This window comes from Podarcis pityusensis (genome assembly GCF_964106645.2).
Source record: "Podarcis pityusensis genome assembly, chromosome: 5".
Lineage (NCBI taxonomy): Eukaryota > Metazoa > Chordata > Lepidosauria > Squamata > Lacertidae > Podarcis > Podarcis pityusensis.
Window position 1 is genome coordinate 45,487,215 of NC_138032.1, and position 19,830 is coordinate 45,507,044.

At 40.5% G+C, this 19,830-nt stretch overlaps 1 protein-coding gene and 1 long non-coding RNA gene across 2 annotated transcripts in view; both read right to left on the bottom strand.

Annotated features, from left to right (window-relative positions):
• The window catches only part of LOC308477426, a 314,602-nt gene that overhangs the window by 16,966 nt on the left and 277,806 nt on the right, over positions 1 to 19,830 (bottom strand). The window lies entirely within an intron of this gene.
• The window catches only part of CFAP43 (cilia and flagella associated protein 43), a 46,803-nt gene continuing 27,085 nt past the window's right edge, over positions 113 to 19,830 (bottom strand). Inside the window, exons 20-39 of the mRNA XM_081005897.1 lie at positions 19,127 to 19,204; positions 16,542 to 16,667; positions 15,943 to 16,047; positions 14,436 to 14,552; positions 12,838 to 13,044; positions 11,478 to 11,684; positions 10,875 to 10,964; positions 10,693 to 10,773; positions 9,485 to 9,610; positions 8,391 to 8,510; positions 8,203 to 8,310; positions 7,416 to 7,502; positions 6,456 to 6,544; positions 5,310 to 5,517; positions 4,549 to 4,661; positions 2,984 to 3,143; positions 2,494 to 2,658; positions 2,014 to 2,094; positions 874 to 1,027; positions 113 to 342 (exon numbers count right to left, since the gene is read on the bottom strand). Of these exons, the coding sequence (XP_080862023.1) occupies positions 167 to 342; positions 874 to 1,027; positions 2,014 to 2,094; positions 2,494 to 2,658; positions 2,984 to 3,143; positions 4,549 to 4,661; positions 5,310 to 5,517; positions 6,456 to 6,544; positions 7,416 to 7,502; positions 8,203 to 8,310; positions 8,391 to 8,510; positions 9,485 to 9,610; positions 10,693 to 10,773; positions 10,875 to 10,964; positions 11,478 to 11,684; positions 12,838 to 13,044; positions 14,436 to 14,552; positions 15,943 to 16,047; positions 16,542 to 16,667; positions 19,127 to 19,204 (2,598 nt within the window). The 3' untranslated portion in view covers positions 113 to 166. The remainder of the gene's footprint in view (positions 343 to 873; positions 1,028 to 2,013; positions 2,095 to 2,493; positions 2,659 to 2,983; positions 3,144 to 4,548; positions 4,662 to 5,309; positions 5,518 to 6,455; positions 6,545 to 7,415; positions 7,503 to 8,202; positions 8,311 to 8,390; positions 8,511 to 9,484; positions 9,611 to 10,692; positions 10,774 to 10,874; positions 10,965 to 11,477; positions 11,685 to 12,837; positions 13,045 to 14,435; positions 14,553 to 15,942; positions 16,048 to 16,541; positions 16,668 to 19,126; positions 19,205 to 19,830) is intronic.

Consider the following 19,830-nt stretch of genomic DNA (forward strand, 5'->3'; position numbering starts at 1 on the left):
TCTTCTTTTATTCCATTGTAAAATACATAGTGAATAATATGTCTTTTGAGAATCAAAACGAGTTGCAATGTAATATCTAAAGCTATCTTAAATGTGCTTAGGAAAAACCCACTTTTTTATTTAACACGAGAAATTTATTGCTTCTAGTTGCGGACGAATCACCTTGCTAAAACTCTTGCACATCAAAGAAAGCTGGGAATGTTCTCATTCTCAGTCTCTCCACTTCAGCTTGAAGGACTGACAACTCCTGTGCCTGTGCTTTTGCAAGATCCACAAGCTGCTGTCTCTGCACAATGTCCTCGTAATGCTCTTTAGAAACCCTTTGATTAAGCAGCTCCGAGTCTGTAAAAAAAATAAAAAAATAGAATGTGTCTGGTCATATAGAATGTGTAACAGATTGACAAACTGATCCATATGATTTGCTTTCTTCATATGTTTAAAGGGGAGCATTGTGGGAACAACATTGAAACAGTTCTCATTCTGCTGATGGAAACATGAACTAGCTCCAGTTTTGCATTTGATAAAACACTTATTTCCTTTGCATCCTGATGAATATCAAGAGTTGGCTGTATTGAGTAGTGTAATCTATTACCCCCATCATAGAAATAACCCAAAATAATCTTGGGGAAAAATGGGGCACAGTTTATCAGTGTCATAGAAATTAGTGATGCCTTTAAGATCTTGTCTCACACTCCTGATTCACATGTTACTTTTCCACCATTCTATGATTGATTTGTATGCTTTTAATAACATATACACTGGTATGAGTGTTGTAGGATGAAGTTCAGGAGAGAGAAAAATGATATGAACAGTGGATTAAACTTTCTGTTAGAGGACGTCAAATAACCTGGTAATCCTTCAAATGTGACTCACCAGTAGCCTCATTAATGTGCCGCCTTTCTGACACAATTACAAGCATTTCTTGTAATTCCTTGCTAAGTTTTCGGTTTGCTACGTCTTTCACACTAATTTGCTTCTCCAGCTCTTTCATGACAGTCTCACATTGTTGTACATTTTTCTTGTGAACCTGGTCATTTAAAAATAAGCAAAGATAGAAGCTGCTTGAGAACTGTTAAGTGAAAAGTTGCTAAAACAAGTTTTATTTCCTTGGTAAAATAGATTTGGGTATTTAGCATACATTTTTTTGCAAGCTTTCCCTGCTGCAGGCAAAGTGGCTAACATAAGAGCTCAAAGTAAATTGCATTCATATATTGCATAAAACAGCAACAATAATACTATCATTAAAACCCACATCCAATATTGATAGCATGAAACTAACACAAAAATTAAAGTTCTGCATGAAAAGCAGGAATATAAAAAGATGGTGAGGAAGCGGGTGAAAACATTTAGAACTGGAAGATCAGGATTCTAAAGTGTTTGTGTAAAAACTTGTTAAGTCCCACTCATTTTAACACTTAACTTTGAAATATGTATGTTCAGTACTGAAGATGATTCATCCTATCCTATATGCCCTTACTGAAGCAAATCTTACTGGGGCCAGTGGGGCTAGCTACCATGGAAGTGTTGAAATGTTTGCAGCTCTTTAATAGTTTGGGGATGAAGAAAACTGTAAACACAAGTTTTATTGTATATATAATTGTTGTAAGCTGTTCTGAAATCTTGATGAAATTGTTTATATTTATTAATAAAAAATACTGGTATAACACAAAGTGATACCACACAAACTGGAAGCGAGAAAGCTGTGTAGGTGTATACAGCAGTGGGAGAAGAAAGCATGAGAAAATCTTTTTACAATTGGACAACATATGCCTAGCTCTGCACATAGTAATAGGAGACAGGGCAGATTTTTTTGGATGGTGGTAGTGATTGTACACTGAAGAAGAGAATAGAGAAGGAAGCAAATTAGATTTATTTAATAATGGCATTAGCCAAAACCCAGAAGGAAGTAGTGCCAAAACTAAGGATGGTAAGGGTGGTTGTATACTTTTGAGTTAAAGGTGGGTGTGTCAAATAGGCAGACACTCCATACACATATTTCCAAAAGGAGCTTACCTTATCTAGAAAATTGAGTGTTCCTTCCATTATTGAGACTTCATGATTCACTCGGCTGTCATAGTTTAATGCATTTAAAAACTGGGATTAAAAGCAGAGAAAAATCAAGCTAACAGAGTTGATGCTCCAGACATTAAACCTTGCTGCCCAATGCAAACTGAATCCCTTTGTGTAAGTATTCTTCAATAGTGTGTTAGGACTTTGTATGAGAAACCAAAAGATTTGGGCAGTACACAAAGTAGTTCTTACTTAGGTAGCATGCCAATACTAAAGTTATGAAGTAATAATGAACATGCACAAAATACCAGTCACAAACACCATTCCTGGGGTAAGATGTCACTGGAGTAACACCATACTTCATATAGAGTAGAACTCTTAGATGCACCAATTAATGAAAGATGATAAACAACTGAATAAAAATCACTTTCCTGAAACATAGAGTTGGTTCAATTTATAGTAAAATCTGGAGAGGTAACTTACAATCTGATGATGTTTGGTAACATTCAGCTTTTGAATATCTCGAGCCTTTTGGTTCAGATCATCCACTTGCATCCGCATTTTTTTATGTTCCCATTCCAGCTGAAATATCCCTTTACGGAAATCTTTGCTTTCCACCATGCTGGCAACTTTCCTTTCTCCTTGAGCCTGGGGGTACAGGGTAGGAGAGAAATTAACTCCATATATAGCTTTATTATTTACTTCTGAAAGAACTTATCGACTGGAATTCTAAAATCCCAGCTGTAATGAGAGAAAACAGAAACTGCAGCCACATTCCAATGAAGGGTCCTTTTTGTGCATTTATTAAATGTGTTGGCTTTTGAGTCACTCGCCCACTATTAAGGATTACCCTATTAATGGCTACAAGATGGGAAAAGCACAGAGATCATTTACACTACATGGGTGCAGCATACACCATTTAGAATTTCAGTGCAAATCTGTACAGACTCAGTTTTGAAACAAGACCAATTACCCGGATTACGCTGTTCAGCTCTTCAATTATGGTCCTGCTGATAAGAATAGCATCTCTGTAATCTGGTATTAAATTGGTACCCTCTAGTTCTACTTGTCCTTGCTTAAAAAGAAACTGGACCATCAGATCTAGCTGAAATGTCATCTTCTGCTCTCGAAGCCTACAATTGCAAAGGAAAGAAACTTTTTCAGTAACTGGTATATTTGGTTCTAAATCACACTATAGCAAATGTATTTGGAATACTCCCAGCAATATTCCAAATGTACCATATTTTTTGCACCATAACACTCACTTTTTTCCTCCTAAAAAGTAAGGGGAAATGTCTGTGCGTGTTATGGAGGGAATGCCTACAGGTGGCATGCCTATGGATTTTCCTCCTCTAAAAACTACGTGCGTGTTATGGTCGGGTGCGTGTTATAGAGTGAAAAATACGGTATATTCCTATACATGTTGTCAGGGGTTCAGGGACAGAGGCACAGGGTAGGCAGGAGATGGAGAGTGATGGGGATGAATCCCAGGACAGCGAGGAAGAGGATGACAATGACTCTAGAGATTCCATGAGTCTTTCCAGCGAATCAGAGGATTCCCAGAAGGGGGCGCCGGTGGTCAAGGCCAGGGGAGCCCCAGGGGGGACTTGTCAGGAGCAGGGGGCCAGCGGGGGATCCCAAAGTGGCAGCTGGGCGTCAGGACCAGCCTCCCCACCAGAGTGCAGCGAAGGGGGTGGAGGTTCCAGTGTATCGGGAGGCGGCTCCGGCAGTAGAGAAAGGAGGGAGGTCGGAGCAAGCCACCCTCCCGGAAGGGGAGGGGAGTAGTGAAGGGAGTAGCGTAGCTGTCAAAAGGAAAGTTAGAGGTTGGGGGCGCGCGCCAAGTTCAAATGTAGAGGCGCGCGGAAGTACAGGGAGCCCGGAGGAGGGGCCAGGTCCTAAAGCCCGCAGGAGGGGGCAAGAGCAGTCTGATTCCGCGTCGGAGGAATCCAGGAGGGGCGAAACCCCAGCGGGCAGAAAGACCCTGCGGAAAAGGAAAGAGAGAAAGAGGTGGAGCAGCGCAAGCCTCTTAAACTGGTGCAGGGCAGGGACAGATTCAGAAGGGACTTCAGCGGTCTAAGCCTAGCAGACGTAGGGCTGCGCGCCTCGGATCTGAAGCAAATAATGAACTGCAATAAACACTTTTGTATATAAGAAAAGAAAGGCGTTGGTCTTTTGTGAGCTGAGACTTGAGGCAGCCCTGACACATGTCTACTCAGAAATAACTGTGTTTACTCCAAGATGGGTGTAAGATTGCAGTCTAAGCACTCAGCGTACTGGTTAGTCTGGGCCTGATAATGAATTTAAAGGAAGAATTAATCATAACAGCACCTTATGAACCTTAGTAGCTAAAAATGAGTATTAACCCTTCCAAGGACCAAACTAGGTGTGGCATTAGTTACATAGTTAGCCTTAGCATAGAATATTTTTTAAAGCAAGCTAAGCAATAGGAGTCAGTAGAATTGACTGCAGTGTAGCTTTCCTTTGTTAAGGCTGTAATGCCACAATGTCAGTAAACATAAAAGGAAAAAGCAAGCTTACAGATTGAGCTCAGCAAAAACTTGCTCAATGTCATTCCGTAGCCTCTCATCATCTTCAGTCCTCTTCTGAAGGAAAGTCTGCATTTCTGCAAGTATCAGTGCTTTTTGCTTCACCTAAGCAAACAGGGTGGCAGAACATGTTCACATTACCACTCAACCTTTTCTTTGCCAAGAGTCAGAATTTATGATCCAATTTCTTTAGCAGAACTGCAAGCATCTTGTACCCTTTTGATGGTTTAAACTTAATACTTCGGGATGCTTTCACTTAATTCCTCTAACATGTTTAGTATCTTTTGTAGTCTGTGCAGGTTTCTAGTGTGTGGGATGTAGGATTGCTGAGAGTGCTCATTAGCTTGGGAAGGCTTTCTTTTATCATCCCCTTATCTTGTGCTTGTATCCTTTGTTGTACTTCGATATTGCTCACTACTTTGGGAGCCTGTGGGCTTAAATTGGTGTGTGTTTGTAAATATAGCTTGAGAGCACAGCATACTAAACCACTGTTATTCACCCTGTTATTGGAGTGTTTAGGATGTTGTGATGCTTATGACTTGGCGCATGTATTCTATGCATACAAAGCCTAGAAAGGAATAAAAAGGAAGCTTTTTGCCTTGTGGAACATTAGAGCCTCTCCATACATTTCCTACCAGGTGAGCATTGTGGAACTCTGACCCCTGGTATAACATTCAGTTCAGATCAGATTACCAGAATGTTGTTCAACTATGAAAATATTTTTCAAAGCACAGTACAAATAACTTTCCCTACCATCTGTTCACTTTCCACCTTGGCTCGCCGAGCTTCACAGAAACGTTCCCAGTTGGGAAGGTCAAGACCCTCAGGTTTGTTTTCAGGTTCATCCATTTCGTCAATGCCCTTCATTAAATGGGCAAGAGCAGCCTTTAAAGCCTCTGCAGAGCCTGGCCGTTCACCATATGGGTTAGCAGAATCCGCTGGAACCTTCGCCCTGAGAGCTCTTCCGCCATGGAACAGAGCAGACAAATAAGGATTCTGCTACAGGTTGCTTATGCATTCAGAATAAGGATGCTTGTCATTAAGATCACTTTGTTTCTAGCTATAATTCTTTTGCGAAGTTTGTAGGTATTACTGGCTACCTTCTTGTTTACTTGCTTACTTTTACAGTTCCACATATTGACCAGCAGTAGAGCCTACATTCCTTTCCATGGAGCAATGGGATGGCAGTATGGACTGCTCACCTTCACAGCTTGAGGCTTAGTGACTTAATTGTAAATGGCACCCAGGACTTGAAGTAAAATGTATGTGTTGAACTAACTGGTAACAGTGCCCATGGTCCTATCATATTTAACATAGATGAAAGTGGACAATGGCCAAGAAAGTCCAATACATAAAGTCACATTTTGACTTCAAAAAAGGAAACTTCCCCAAAATGAGGAGACTGATAAAAGGAAAGTTGAAAGGAAAAGTCAAGGAGGTCCTTAGTTATTCAAAACCACAATATATGCCACTGAAAACAAGTTGCTGGAGTGGTAATCCCTAACTGCTGTCCATGCTGTCCACAGACTGGAAAGAGTTGAAGCCCAAAAATATTAGAGAGTGACAGGTTAGCCACTGCTGAGCTACACAAATTCTCAATCTGAGTCTTACTAGTTGAGCAAGCTATAATGTGGGGAAAACCGCATGGAACTGAGTTTAATAAGGAAAAAGGTGCCAGTTCAGGCAAGAACTATTTGTTTGCCAAGATGAACAATGTAAGCTGATCGTTTATAATAATGGTTCTGGCATCATTACTATCCTGTTCTATTTGCTGGTTTTGAAAGCAATTTATACTGTTTCTAATAAAACACTGCCACCCATGGAAAAGTATTTTCCTTTGTACTGTAACACAAAAACAATGAGCTCCAGGAAAAGGTTAGGATCAACACGAAAGCTTACCTTGGTCGACGTTTGTAAAGTTTGAATAGCTGATCAATATGATGAGTGGGAAGATCTGAAAATTCCTTTCTAAACCCACGTTCCATAAGCTAACAGTGAAGAGGAAAGCACAGCCTTGTCAGTCTGGACTGAGTTTAACAGTGCACCATCCTGCATTAGAAAGATCTATAGAAAACACTGAAGGAGTTGAGAACCTGCATAGATAGAGCTGCAGAGTATAGAAGCTGACTTTTTAGTAGAATATATAGTGTTATTAATAGAATCTAGACATTCACCAAGGCAGCTTTGCAATATGCTATAAACAAGATGTGGGGAACCTGAGGCCCAGGTGCTGGCTGGCATAAAGCAAGGCTAACTGTTCACCTTTACCTTACTATCAGTCTGAAGCAGTGCCCAAATCAACCTCCAGCTTTATAAGTCAGTTAAAGTGTAGGGAAGAGGCATAATTTTAACACTTTATTTCATATATCTCAGGCCAACATTGCCCTCACATTTCATTTTTATAACAGCAAGCTTAATTAAAAAAACCAATAGGGAGCTGTCCTCTTACACATTTTAGAATGTCAAATACACTGGTGGTGCTTTATAAATAAACAGAGTCTTATGGAAAGAATGGTGGAGAGAATAAGAAGAAATACCAAGTGAAAACCAGTCAAGTCCATGCAATCTCTAGCTATTTAGGTCTTAGCTCATGAATTTTTTCACAAATATCTAGGCATATTTATTTCCATTTACTCACAAAATACTACAATGGCAGTTTAGTATCAAAACACTAGTACTGCTTATAAAACAGACCATTTCTGCATAGGAATGGAACATCTACATGTGATCGACAACTTAATTGAGTTGGATTACTTGAATGTAAAATTAGTTTAGTCCAAGTAATCTCAACAGAGTTTGTGAGTTTTAATCCTACAGCTTCAGCTGAACAGTTTGGAGATCTGGTTTTAAGGTTCTTACTTTGTCTTCAACAACTAAGATGTCATAGGCTTCTCTGTGGGCATCCACTTCTGCTCTGGACGTCTTAACTGCTTCATTAGATATTACCTACACCAAAAAAAGTAGATATCATTGACTACTTTTGGAACAGAAAAAGTTAAGTGAGCAATAATGTACATACAACCGATCCCAGAAAAATTAGCCCCTTGTCCTTGAAACTCAAGATATTCTCACACAGATACTAAATTGCCATCAACAAATAGCAGGCGGGCATAACATGCACAGCACCAGGGGTAAAAAAGGGACATGGGTGGCGCTGTGGTCTAAAACACTGAGCCTCTTGCGCTTGCTGATCAGGTGGTCAGCGGTTCAAATCAGCGCAACAGGGTGAGCTGATGTTGCTCTGTCCCAGCTTCTGCCAACCTAGTAGTTCAAAAGCACACCAGTGCAAGTAGATAAATAGATACCGCTGTGGGCAGGAAGGTAAACAGCGTTTCCGTGCACTCTGGCTTCCGTCATGGTGTTACATTGTGGTTTAGTCATGCTGGCCACATGGCCCGGAAAGCTGTCTGTGGACAAGCGCCGGCTCCCTTGGCCTGAAGCGAGATGAGCGCTGCAGCACCACAGTGGCCTTTGACTAGACTTAACCGTCCAGGGGCCTTTTACCTTACCTTTTATGTACCGGGGTAGCTATGTATTTGGTGGCTTATTCAGTAAGAGGAGAGATTTTAGAGAGAATTACTGTAGAGTGTTGGACAGATTCCATTAAGAAGCAGGTACTTTGTCAAATTCCAAAAATTATTTTTACCTTTTCCTTCCTTTTTTTATTAAGGTAGTGATGGAGCCCAGCTTCTCTTGTGCTCAGCTCTTCATCCAAAAGTAGTGAGTAAAGGAGGTTAGTTATTTTGAGTTCTTCCTGGGGAAAGGTTTCAAAAAGGAACAGTCAGACTGTAGTTTGTAAGGAAGTAGCACTGGTGAATACATGCAGACGCTCACCTGGTATATAACCATTTCTGAGTTGACTTTTTTCTCAAAGAGCCTTGTCACAATTTCATCAAAGGATTGTGTAGTTTCCTGAATAGAACTTTGAAGTTTCCTCAATTCAGTGTCCAGAATCTAAGGGGTGGAAGGGGGGTAAAGGTGATGTTTGAATATAGATTACATGTAAGATTGCAGCTCAATGAAAATTTTGTTTGTGCTTCTTTTAAAATCTGATACTTTGTTTTTAAAGCATGTAAAATTCTAGATGTTCATGTTTGTAAGAACAAGCTCAGCAATAATCAGGTTTGAAACACTCAGGACACATGGCATCCTCTCTTATCTTATTAGTCATTTAGCAGGTAATTAGCACTGGGTGGGGAATAAACAAAAATAATGAACCAATAAAGAGGTGATAACCAGGAAAAAACCCCAGATTGATGGAGAAAGGCAGCCAGTGGGTCCAGCTGACAACTGTCTCCAGTTTTCAAAGGCTGGTGTTCTCAGCAGCCACAGTTTGGCTTAAATATGCCCATTTCTGATGTGATTAATGTATTCTCTGGCCAGGTTACCAATAACCTAAAGATATCCCATGCCGTATATTTTGTTTGCAATTTTCTTTCGTTCTAGGCCTATTTCACAACATTAATTGTTCCTTTGAAACATTTAAGTCAAGCAATACGAGGTTTCTTGGTCATCCCAGCTGACTGAGAACTTCACTACAGTAAGACTTGTTCACTTCCAGCGAGTTAATTTTAATGTGAATTGTCCAGTTGTGAAAACAGGCCATGAATAGCAACTTGGTTTTCTCAATCTAAAAATGCAGGGCAAAGATTGTTATTTTTCTTGCTCATCTAATACTATTGTGCTTATAGCTAATTATTCACTCTGTTCAATTACAATTTGAGTTAAAAAACCTGATAAGATAGTTTTTAACAACATGACAATACCCAATTCTTGAAAAGCTAGTTATGGTTTACATTTTCATTTTGCCTCATCAAATAAACTTTCAAACTAATCATACTAGATTTGGATTTACTTAAAGCAGGTAGAAATACTTTTTAAAGGCTGAGAACCTTGATAATCCTCCTTCTCATCTTATTTCTGTTTACCTTTCTGTGTTTCTCTCTCTCTTCATTCAGTTCCTTAACTTTCTTCTCATATTCTTTATATATTTTTCTCTCATCTTCATTCCACAGTGCTTCTTCTTTTACTGTAAAAGCAGGTGCCGGAATCTCCTGAATATATAAAAGAGAGATTCAAAAACAGCACTGGATATTTACTAACATTATAATGCTTGAAGGATTTATACCTTGAATTTCAGAATGTTACTTTCTGGTGACACTCAATATCATGATGGAAATAATCAATGAACTGCTGTTGTGTAGGCCTGAGGTTTGTACAGTTCCTCTCCACTATACCACACCCTCAAGGAGAATGAAACCTGCTTCTTTTAATTTTAAACTAACAACACTCTCCCACGGGTGTGAACTCGGGGACCTGTGGTTAGATTATACTAGAATTTGAGGGGGGAAACCAAGGTTTTGAAACCTCACTTGGATCTTGGTTCGTTCTCACCATAGTTTAAATGAACCACAGTTTCCCAAGTTCAGGTGTCACAGGGAATTTTGGTTGGTTTGTGATCAAAAGTGGAAGCATTTTGCCTCTTCAAAGTCATTTTCATTGTTATCTAGCCTACCCATGTCCTAGTTCACATGTTACACCAACATATCTGTTTTCCTGTATAAGTATGGGAAAGTAAAATTGGGGTCTTTGATCTACTGTTAGTTGCAGGCCACGGAGGTTATTGTTCTGCCCTTTGGTACACTTTGATTACTTGGGGGAAAGACAACTGGGGATGCCTTGTGCATCCAGTTATAGGAAAAACTTGCCTTATTGGTGCTACCTGAAGTGAAAGGGGCTTTTCCCCCCACACAGAGTCTGAGTCTGGACACAAGTGATATTTCATTACAAAAGACAAGGGTGGAGAGTTCTTGGGGCATATTGAGTGGAGTTAATCCACTATCATGCCACGGGGGGAAGCCCAGCCATAGAGTCGTCACTACCTCTCCAATCTATTTTTATTGTTTACTTTCTTACAATTACGTCCCACCTTTTTCAGTCATAGAACCCAAGGCAGCATGATATACGTTCAGTTCCATGGTGGCCACCTATCTAAGCACTGCTTAGCTTCAGGGCTGAATGATATCAGTTTCCTAGAACAAGTGTTTGAGGTCTCTCTTTATGAGATTAATGCTATATTTATTTGTTGTCATGTGAAGTCTTGCTTTAGCTACGAGTTGATAAAAACAGGACTCACCATCTTTAAAATATCTTCCTTTTTTATTTCAAGGACTCCATTCATCATGTCCATAAGGCCACGCTCTCTTGCATTGTCCTCCTGAAAGCGAAAACAAAGTAAGACGTAACAATGTAGAAATGGAACATGAGATGAGAGAAGTGAAAAGTGTAGAAAATAAAGCCCTGTTGTCACCTAACTACCTGAGCAGCAAGACGTCGTTTATAGTGAACTCTAGACATAATTTTTTCTTTTGCTTTCTGCAATGGGGTCAAGTACTTTTCCACTTTGATCTGTGAAGACAAAATGTTCAGATTCAGCTTTTTCAGCAAGTAGGCTGTCTGAGAAGTCACAGTCCCTGCCCTACCTGCTAAATACCAGTCATTTTCTTAGCATCCCTGCTTGACAACAATACTGGACTCTCTCATGGCCTTGTAGAGTCTATTCCCTAAAATATCCACATTCTACAGTAAGGGGTACATCTTCAAGGTCACAATGTTGAAACAGAACCTCAAGCCCTGTTGGGATTGACTACACACTGAGTTGCCAATTGGGTAGCCCCACCCATCTGTCCAAGCAGCCTGCTGGGGAAGCTCAGGATCCAGCTTGCATCTGGACCCTGTTCCTCACCCCTGCACTCAAGCAAGTAACCCCATCTGCCTGCCTGGGAATACTAGGGCCGAAGTATATGCCATGATAAATGTCACCAGATGTGTTCAATCCTCTTTGAAGGGATGCAGCTCCTCAGGTTACTCGTGCACTTTTAGTGTTCAAGGCAAGAAAGATCTGAATTTTATATACTCGACCTCTGAGTCCAGAATGATCAGTGCTTGATCTGGCTTCTCTTTCTCCGAAAGAACTGGCACCCAAATTTCTTCTTGGAGCTCCAGCTGCATCAGGATCTCTGCAATTCTAACGTTTCTTTCTTGAACACGTGCAATTTCTAGGTCTTTCATTCGGATGACTGCATCAAACTCCTTATTGAAATGACTCTTCACATTGTAAATGATGTTCTGAAATAACAGGTAAGAAGATGGCAGCAATACTGCAAAAGGTATGTGGTAAAATTCTAAACCACATAATGAAACCCGTAGACTAGTCCCCACAATGACAGCTACTTCCGGGAGCAGCTACATCTGGGTTAGCGGAGCTCAGAACCTGAAGCGTTCGTAACCAGAAGTGTTTGTAACCAGAGGTACCACTGTAATACACACTCAAAAGCATCGTTTCAGTTTCCTCATTCTGCTTAAAGAAGAGCTTTGTGAAGTTCAAAATCTTGCACAATTCCAACAGAAGTTGTTTCAACAAATAATGTCAGCTTTGTTTTATACTCTGGAACAAATGTGGTAATAAAATTATTTCCTAACAGCATGCCCACTCAACCGCTTCAGTCTATGGAACTAGCACTGTTATAGGTGCCACATAATATTTGTTGTACACTTGTAAGAAATCAATCTTTTAGTGAGGCAGCCCCTACACGTTGGAACTCCCTGCCTGTAAATATCAGGCAGGAGCCTTCACTCCACTCGGCCATGAAGCTCACTGGGTGACCTTGGGCCAGTCACTGCCTCTCAGCCTATCCTACTGCAAAGGGTTGATGTGGGGATTAATTATGGGGAGGAGGAGAACCATGTATGCACCTTGAGCTCCCTGGAGAAAAAATGGGTTATTAGATAGATAGATAGATAGAGCACATTCAAATGCCACATAACTTTAAGCTGACAAGGGATTTCATATTTACTGACTTTCAAAGGATACTATACTATCCTTTGAATAGAATCCTAGAACTACATAGCTAGAAGACAATCTTCTTCAGTCCTTGTATCAAAGATGGACTCTCCTTAATCAATATTATTAACTGACTGATCAATATTATTAACTGATCATTTGGATTCTAGTATGTTCCGAGCAATTAACAGGTTCCAAGCAAAATTTGTGATAATGGGGCAGCCACATTTGTTGCTTATGTGCCCTGCATTCTGTCATTCCCTTTTATAAAAAAAGAGAGTATAAAAAGCAAGTAAATGAAGGATCAAAATTCCAAAGAAATAAGATAGTATGAACAGTTTTGCAGCAAAAACCCCTATCCCATCAGAGGACACTGAAGAGCAGTTTTGACTAGATATAGTTAATGAAATAATAAGCAAACACCTATGAAAAAGTTACCCGTAGCAATAGAATTTGATTAATCTTCTCCTCTCGAGTGTGCACTTCTAGCTGGTGGTATAAAGTTGATGTATTTCCACCATAAAGTGAACTCAGGCTCCCCACCAGAGCATCTACTTTTTCTTCTTCCTGCTTCTCCCCTTCCTCTGTCTTTTCCCCTTCAATGACTGAAGGTTGAGATTCAAATTCAACGATTTGCCTTCGAAGCTAGATATGTATAAAACAACACAGCAGCTTAGAACAATTGAACACATGGTGCCAAAATCATATGGATCCTACAAAACACATATCCGAGAATTTGGCATGAAACAATTCCAGTTTTTCAGATTAAAATATACATATATGCAAGGTGAGCGCCTGAAAACAAAATGAACAGGGCATCGCCTGAAGGCACATGGCAAGCAAACATTTTGAAGCAAAGCATGTCTGGGTCTGGTCAGTGCTTGGATGGGGGATTCCCTGGAGCCTCTCTTGAGTCTCATGGAAAAAGAAAAGATGCCAATAATAGAATAAAGAAACAATGTTTGTGGAAATTTGATTAGTTTACATAGCTCAGGAGTATTTGACAAGCTTACTTCATTAGATGCATGCCTCAGATTACAGGTGTTTGCTACTAGCCTCAGTTGTCTAATTTAGAGTTCTTCGTGTTTGGGGATGGGAAAAGCAGAAATACAGGAAGGGCATAATGAAGAGGAATTCTGGAGATGAACAGTGAATCCTTAATAATAGTATACGTTACGCCTTTGGCCTCAAACAGAAATGACATTTCTCATTCAACAACTCTTTGCACAAATTTTCAGGAAGTAAATGGGAGCTGCAGGGGGCCCTGATCTGAATTAGGGCTATAGGATGGGGGAGATTTATTTTAACCTTTTGGCCCCAGTTCCACAGTTCTGACCTGCATACCCTCAGCCCCAACTGATATTTAATTTGGAGGAAAGCTCTCATGCACAAAGGAGCTGCCAGGGGAGCGGTGGATGGAGGGAGGGATTCTGATCAGGACCATGGTCCTACTCTCTTCCATCCCACTGTTTTGATCCAAAGTGGCCCCCACCACAGATGCTACTCGTGCAATTAATGAGTAACATGAAATCTGTTTTGGCCCTAGAAGTTTAATGGAAGCCTCTCAGATGAAAAAGGCAGGAATTCAAGGAGCTAAACTCTGACAAAAGTAGTTTATTTAATAGTCAGGGCAGCAGTAATCTCAGGGCAACTACCAGGAAGAACTGGTAAGCACATCAGCTCATGGGAATACTGACTTCTGTGCTCCATGTTATATGTTTCCAAGGGGATCGAGTACTGTATTTTAACATGAATTGCTATGTTTCATATGTACTGTTCATAGGAGTTTTCTGTCTGTATTGCTCAGACACATAGTAGATGCAATTGTTTTAAATTCATGGTTAAGGATATAGAGCTAATGAGGGAATATTTCTAAGAGCAAAATTCTAAATTATGAGGTGTAAGGTTTATAATGAACAATATCACTTCATTCAGCATGGGAAACCTCTAAGAGGATGGCCTTGAACATTAGGGTTATTATATAATCTGAACATGTGGATGGGGATTTATTTTTGGTGGCGGTAAAGAGATTCTACCTTTAGATCTATTGATTCAATCTTCTTTAAATAACAAACTCTCTCCAACATGTACTGTTCTTCCGGACTCTGTTCTTTCATTGGGTAATTCTGAACTTCGCAGGATGAGTGGAAGGCCTTTTGGGTGGAGAAGAGGGAAATAAAGATTCTGTGAGTGAGGTTCTTTCATGCTACTTCAAGAAAATTTTTAACACTGACATGTGCAAGCTCTGTCCATTCATTTGAAAATTTACACCAACAATCCAAACGCCAGCTCCTGCCAATTGTAACAAAATTAAGATTTCAAAGTCATAACCTGCTAATATGGAGAAGCCTTACACAGGAAGATGGGAAGTTATCATATTGAGTCAGACCATTGGTCCCCCTATCAGTGTTGTCTACTCTGGCAGCATCTCTCCAGGTTTGTCAGGATACTTCCCTAGCCCCACCTAGTGATAGTAGGGATTGAACCTGGGATTTTCTCATTCAACAACTATGGGCTGTTGGGACTGGGAGACTTCCCACAATTTGACCAGACAAACTAAGAGATTGCGTAATTCATTTTTCACCAAGGCCCTGGAGCTTTTCTAGGCTGCCCTGTTCTCTAGATCCTTAAAAAAAATCTCCCCTTTGATCAGTTCTGTCTGAGATATGATTAGTATCTCTGGCCTGAAAAAAAACCCACGTATGAATTTTTAAGTCAATATGATACAATGCAACTAATATTTTGGCTGTGTTTGCACAGCCTGCTAGACGACAATTTAGTGCAATGTGAATGAGCAGGAACAAGCCAAAGCAAGCCCCCTCTTCATGTATGGAGAGGAGGAGTTTGGCAGCTTTTGCTTCTGAGTTATCATAGCTTGTCATGTCATTTGGACTCAGAACTGAGTCTAGTTCTCTCCTAATTAGCATAGTTTTCAAATTTGTTATTATTCATTCATTTATTTTTTTAACTCCTACTATGTTTATTCTGATTTCTCTTTTTTATATAAATTTTACTTATCATTTCCCATTTTACATCAAATTCCAATACCCCATTTCAATCTCCCTCGCCCCCTTTCTGCAGTTGCTTAAATTCATGTCTTAACTGCATCTCCTAATTTACACCTAATTATTAATTATCCCATTCAAAATTGGTTTTATCTCACTGCACATCTTTACATTAATCCTGCTAATGATTGTATCTATTCACAATAATTTTTAAAATATTCAATAAACGATTTCCAGTCTAAATTAAAGACACTGTTATCTTGATTTCTTATTCTTCGGGTGAGTTTCGCCATTTCTGCATATTCCAATAGTTTTTGCTGCCATTCTTTTACTATTAATATTTTATTGAGTTTTGTCCACGAGATCTTCTGGCTCATGGGACAGTATCCTGCATGTACGCTTATGTGGGAGTAAGCATCATTGAAAGCAAAGGGCCTTAATTCAAGTAGCCATGTATAGAATTGCTGTGTTAATTACTTTACTTCAGTACTTTAATTACAACAGGACCAAGCTGAAAGAAAAAGTCAATAGATGTTACCTTAACTGAACGCCCTTTAACCAACATGGTATCCCAACACTCTTGTTTGATGATCTCACGTAAATAGCAGTTGGCCAGATTTTCCATCTCTATATCCTTCTTTACCTTTTTTTATAATAGAAAAAACAAATGAGAAGGATACAAATTCCACTAGGTTACATGAAAATCATATATATATTAGAATGTGCTAAGCAAACTTACAGGAGGACTAAGTAGGAAAGGGCTGGTTTGCACCACCCTGACCCCTGCTCCCTGCCTGGCCTGATCTCCTAGCCAGCAAGAGCTGGGTGTGCTGTTTGCCTGTGTCAGTCTGTTTGTCCTGTTAAGATAACTGCCTGCAGATAAGAATGTGTGCTGATTTTTGTGGGTTTTGTCTGATTGGTGGTGGAGTGGATACAGCTGGCCACCTGCCAAGTTTGGTTCTCCCAGGGTAGGGGGATAAGGATCTGGCCCATCAACCAGAAAAGGTTCCCCACCCCTGCCTTAGGTAACTTTAAAAGCTTCGGCCAGCATTTGGTGTTCCTGTGTTCTAGTTCTTTACTCTGTCCCCAATGTTTCTTTCTCTTCTGCAGCAATCTTTCCCCACAAGTTCACCTTACCCTTGCCACTTCTGCTTCACTATGCACTTGCTGTCTGTCTTGTTCTTCTACGTCCAGATTGAATTCGTATTGCTCCAGCATCTCATTTTTTGGTACCATTGCATTTTCAAACATCATATCCTGAATCTGTTTTTTTAAATGATAAAGTATTAGTGAGGGAGGCTCAAAATGTGTTTGTAAAAAGTGAAGGTGCAACGTGCTTGTCCAAACATACAGCGGACATGGATGAGAAAGCCAAACAGCCTTTGAGTGGTTCCACTTTGGGAAGTATTTGGGAAGTCTGCGTCTCCATGTTTTAATATCAGCAAATATATATCTACTTATGAAACTGTAGGAGGTACATAGTGCATTTAAAGTTTGGAATGATTCAGACATTGCTCCTTCTCCATGCAGGTGTTGGAAAAGCAACCCTAAGAGCTATCAGACAAATTCTGCAGCTAGAACCCATAAAACACACACTTGATCTGCATTGTTAAGTGCTGCCGGTCCTGCTGTGTAGACTTACACTGGTGCAAATACAGTGGTACTCCGATTTTGAACACCTTGGTTTTCGAACATTTCGGTTTTTGAACGCCGAAAACCTGGAAGTAAATGCTTCGGTTTTTGAATGTGCCTTGGAAGTTGAACACGCCACACAGCTTCCATATTGAGTTTTCCATATTGAGTTTTCTGTATTGAGGCTTCCATATTGAGTTTTCAGTTTTTGGACGTTGCGTAACTGAAACGGTCTTCTGGAACAGATTATGTTCGAAAACCAAGGTACCACTGTACACTGTTAATGGGATAACTGAAAAGTTCATCCTCTTTGCCTAATTGTTCTGGAATATCTCAATAAGGAAATGCGCTGATCGTATTTTTGTTTCTTTGGGATCTATGTGACTGTCAGGATCTGGCAGGCTGCCGGCTCAGATAATCAGCACGCAATAGTTGTATTTACAAGAAGATTTATTGTATACAGCCATTAACCTCAGAGCCGCTCACACTAGCGACCATCCATCAAGATGAAGCTGAGGCATCTGAGCTCAAATTGCGCCTTCAACAGCAAACACGAAAGCGCCCCCCTCTTCTTCGATTGATGCCTTTCCTTGACTATTGTTCTTCTGTGAGCCCTGGGACTCTCAGGGTTATCTCCCACCTCTTCCTCTGACAAAGAGTTTCCCCTCCCCTGTTAGGTGACTAATGGCTGCTCCTCAGACAACTGGCCTCCGTCCAGCCTGCTCTCACTGTACTGATAAAGTAGCCTCTCCTCCTTCTGAGAAGGGGGGCTGTAATCCACTACCTTCGGTTGGCTGAGAAAGAGGCAAGTCTCTTTCTTCCTCTTCTGACTGACTATCCCCCCACTCAGACTGCTCATCTTGACTGTGGGAAGTCATGTCCATGACAGTGACTTACAGCCTCTGTAAGTTCTCCAGGGTTTATTGCATTGCATTGACTCCAATATGTGGCATTTGACTCTGCTCTTACTTGCAGCTTGGACACTCACCCATATGCCTCCCGTGATCTTATTATTTGGCATTACACTCCCTTTTGAGAAGACAACATTCCCTTTTGAAGACAACCACTGCCATCTCTAACGTCTAAGGGCAAAATGGCTCCATGATGTGGTGCTCCCTAATGGAGGCCATAACCTGTGAGAATTGCTTATCTCCTGGAATGGTTCTGTCAAATGAAGATTCTCCACAATGGTCCTAGTTATGTTCACTAGTATAAATAATCAAGCCAGCATGCAAACAGGCCTGAACACAACAGCCCTCTCTGACTTGTGCTTCCCAGCAGCTGGTATTCAGAGGCACATCACCACCAAAAGTGAAGGATAGTGTTGCTCTCATCACACTTTCCTGCTATAAAACACCCTGGAGAACTGCAGTCATTAAAATAAGTGACAGAAACCATTGTAATAATAAAATATATCAAATAATAAAAAGTAGAGCAGCAGAACACAGGATACTGGCATAAAGAAACTCCATATGAGCATGCCAGTCTATGTGGTAATCAACACTTGCACATAGCAGCAACCAAATGGAAACATTTACAGTGGCATCCAGTTACCTACTGTAATAAAATCAGCCTTAAAGAGAACACATCAAAACTGTTATCTAATCTCATGAAGGCAGAAGGAAACCCAAGTGCAAGACAGTTGGAATAAGCATCTGACTCCAGCCAAAAGTGTCCTCTCCACTTTTGGAGAGTGGCAACCTCAGCCTAAGTTATTGCTCAGCCTACGTTATTGATGCAGGATATGCAAGGCTCGCTTTTTGTATGTTGTGATAAAATGCAGAATAAAGATGCAGGCTTTGAAATTCCTCCCTAAGTGGCACATTAGATGCGGGTCTGCTCTTAAATGCCCTTTATATGCAGCTGCAACTGAGTTTTGACTCTGTGAAAATGACCCATTTGATCTTTTCTGCCCATATTAGCTCCCAGTCATTAGGGGACAATGGTTCCTATTCAGGTTAAGGGTCTCCAGAGAATGGATTTAAAGCTATGTTTAAAAGCCACTATGAAATGGGCAGTGTTATCTATGGCTATGGAAAAGCTAAAGGGCAATGCCCTGAAAATGCTTCTGAAAATCTGTCAACACACACCTTTTTGCGTAGCTGTTTAATTCTGATTTTTACTTCTCTTCTCTTTCCATGAAACTTTCTGGATTCCACATTCATAGCCTAGGATGTAATAGAGAGAAGGACAAAGAGAGAGAGAGAGAGAGAGAGAGAGAGGAAAAGATGTTTGTTTATTAATCATTCATTTGATTTCTAACCCATCTTTCTGAATCAGGCAGGGTGAGGCCACCACTTAAGGCGGCGGAAACCCCCTGCAGGTGCCCTTCCACCTCTGCCAATGGAGAAGTATGCTGACATTGGCTTGATTTCGGGTGAGATCTCTCAAAATTGGCACAGCAGGTATAGTGGTGCTGGCAGCAGTGCAGCACTTCCTGTTTTGCTTCAAACACCATTGTATTTTTTGATATAGAAAGATCTTCAAGTTGGCTTACATGAAATGTACAATACAAGAACATGAGGGCTGCCTCCCCCACCAAATGACATTGCTCCGGGGGTAGGACTGAGAATTTTTTGGTAATGACCAAGAGTAGCCAGGAACAGATGCTATGCCTTGAGGGAGCTGCTAAGTAACTAACAATGTGATTCTAGATATATAAAATAAAGTACAGGTAAGCTCTAATGGAGATTATAATGTGAAAATCTTACTGCCTGTAGTTTCAGTCAAAAAACTTGGCTAGAACAGAAATAAGGACAGGCGCCAGTGGTGAATGATTGGGTGACCAACCAGC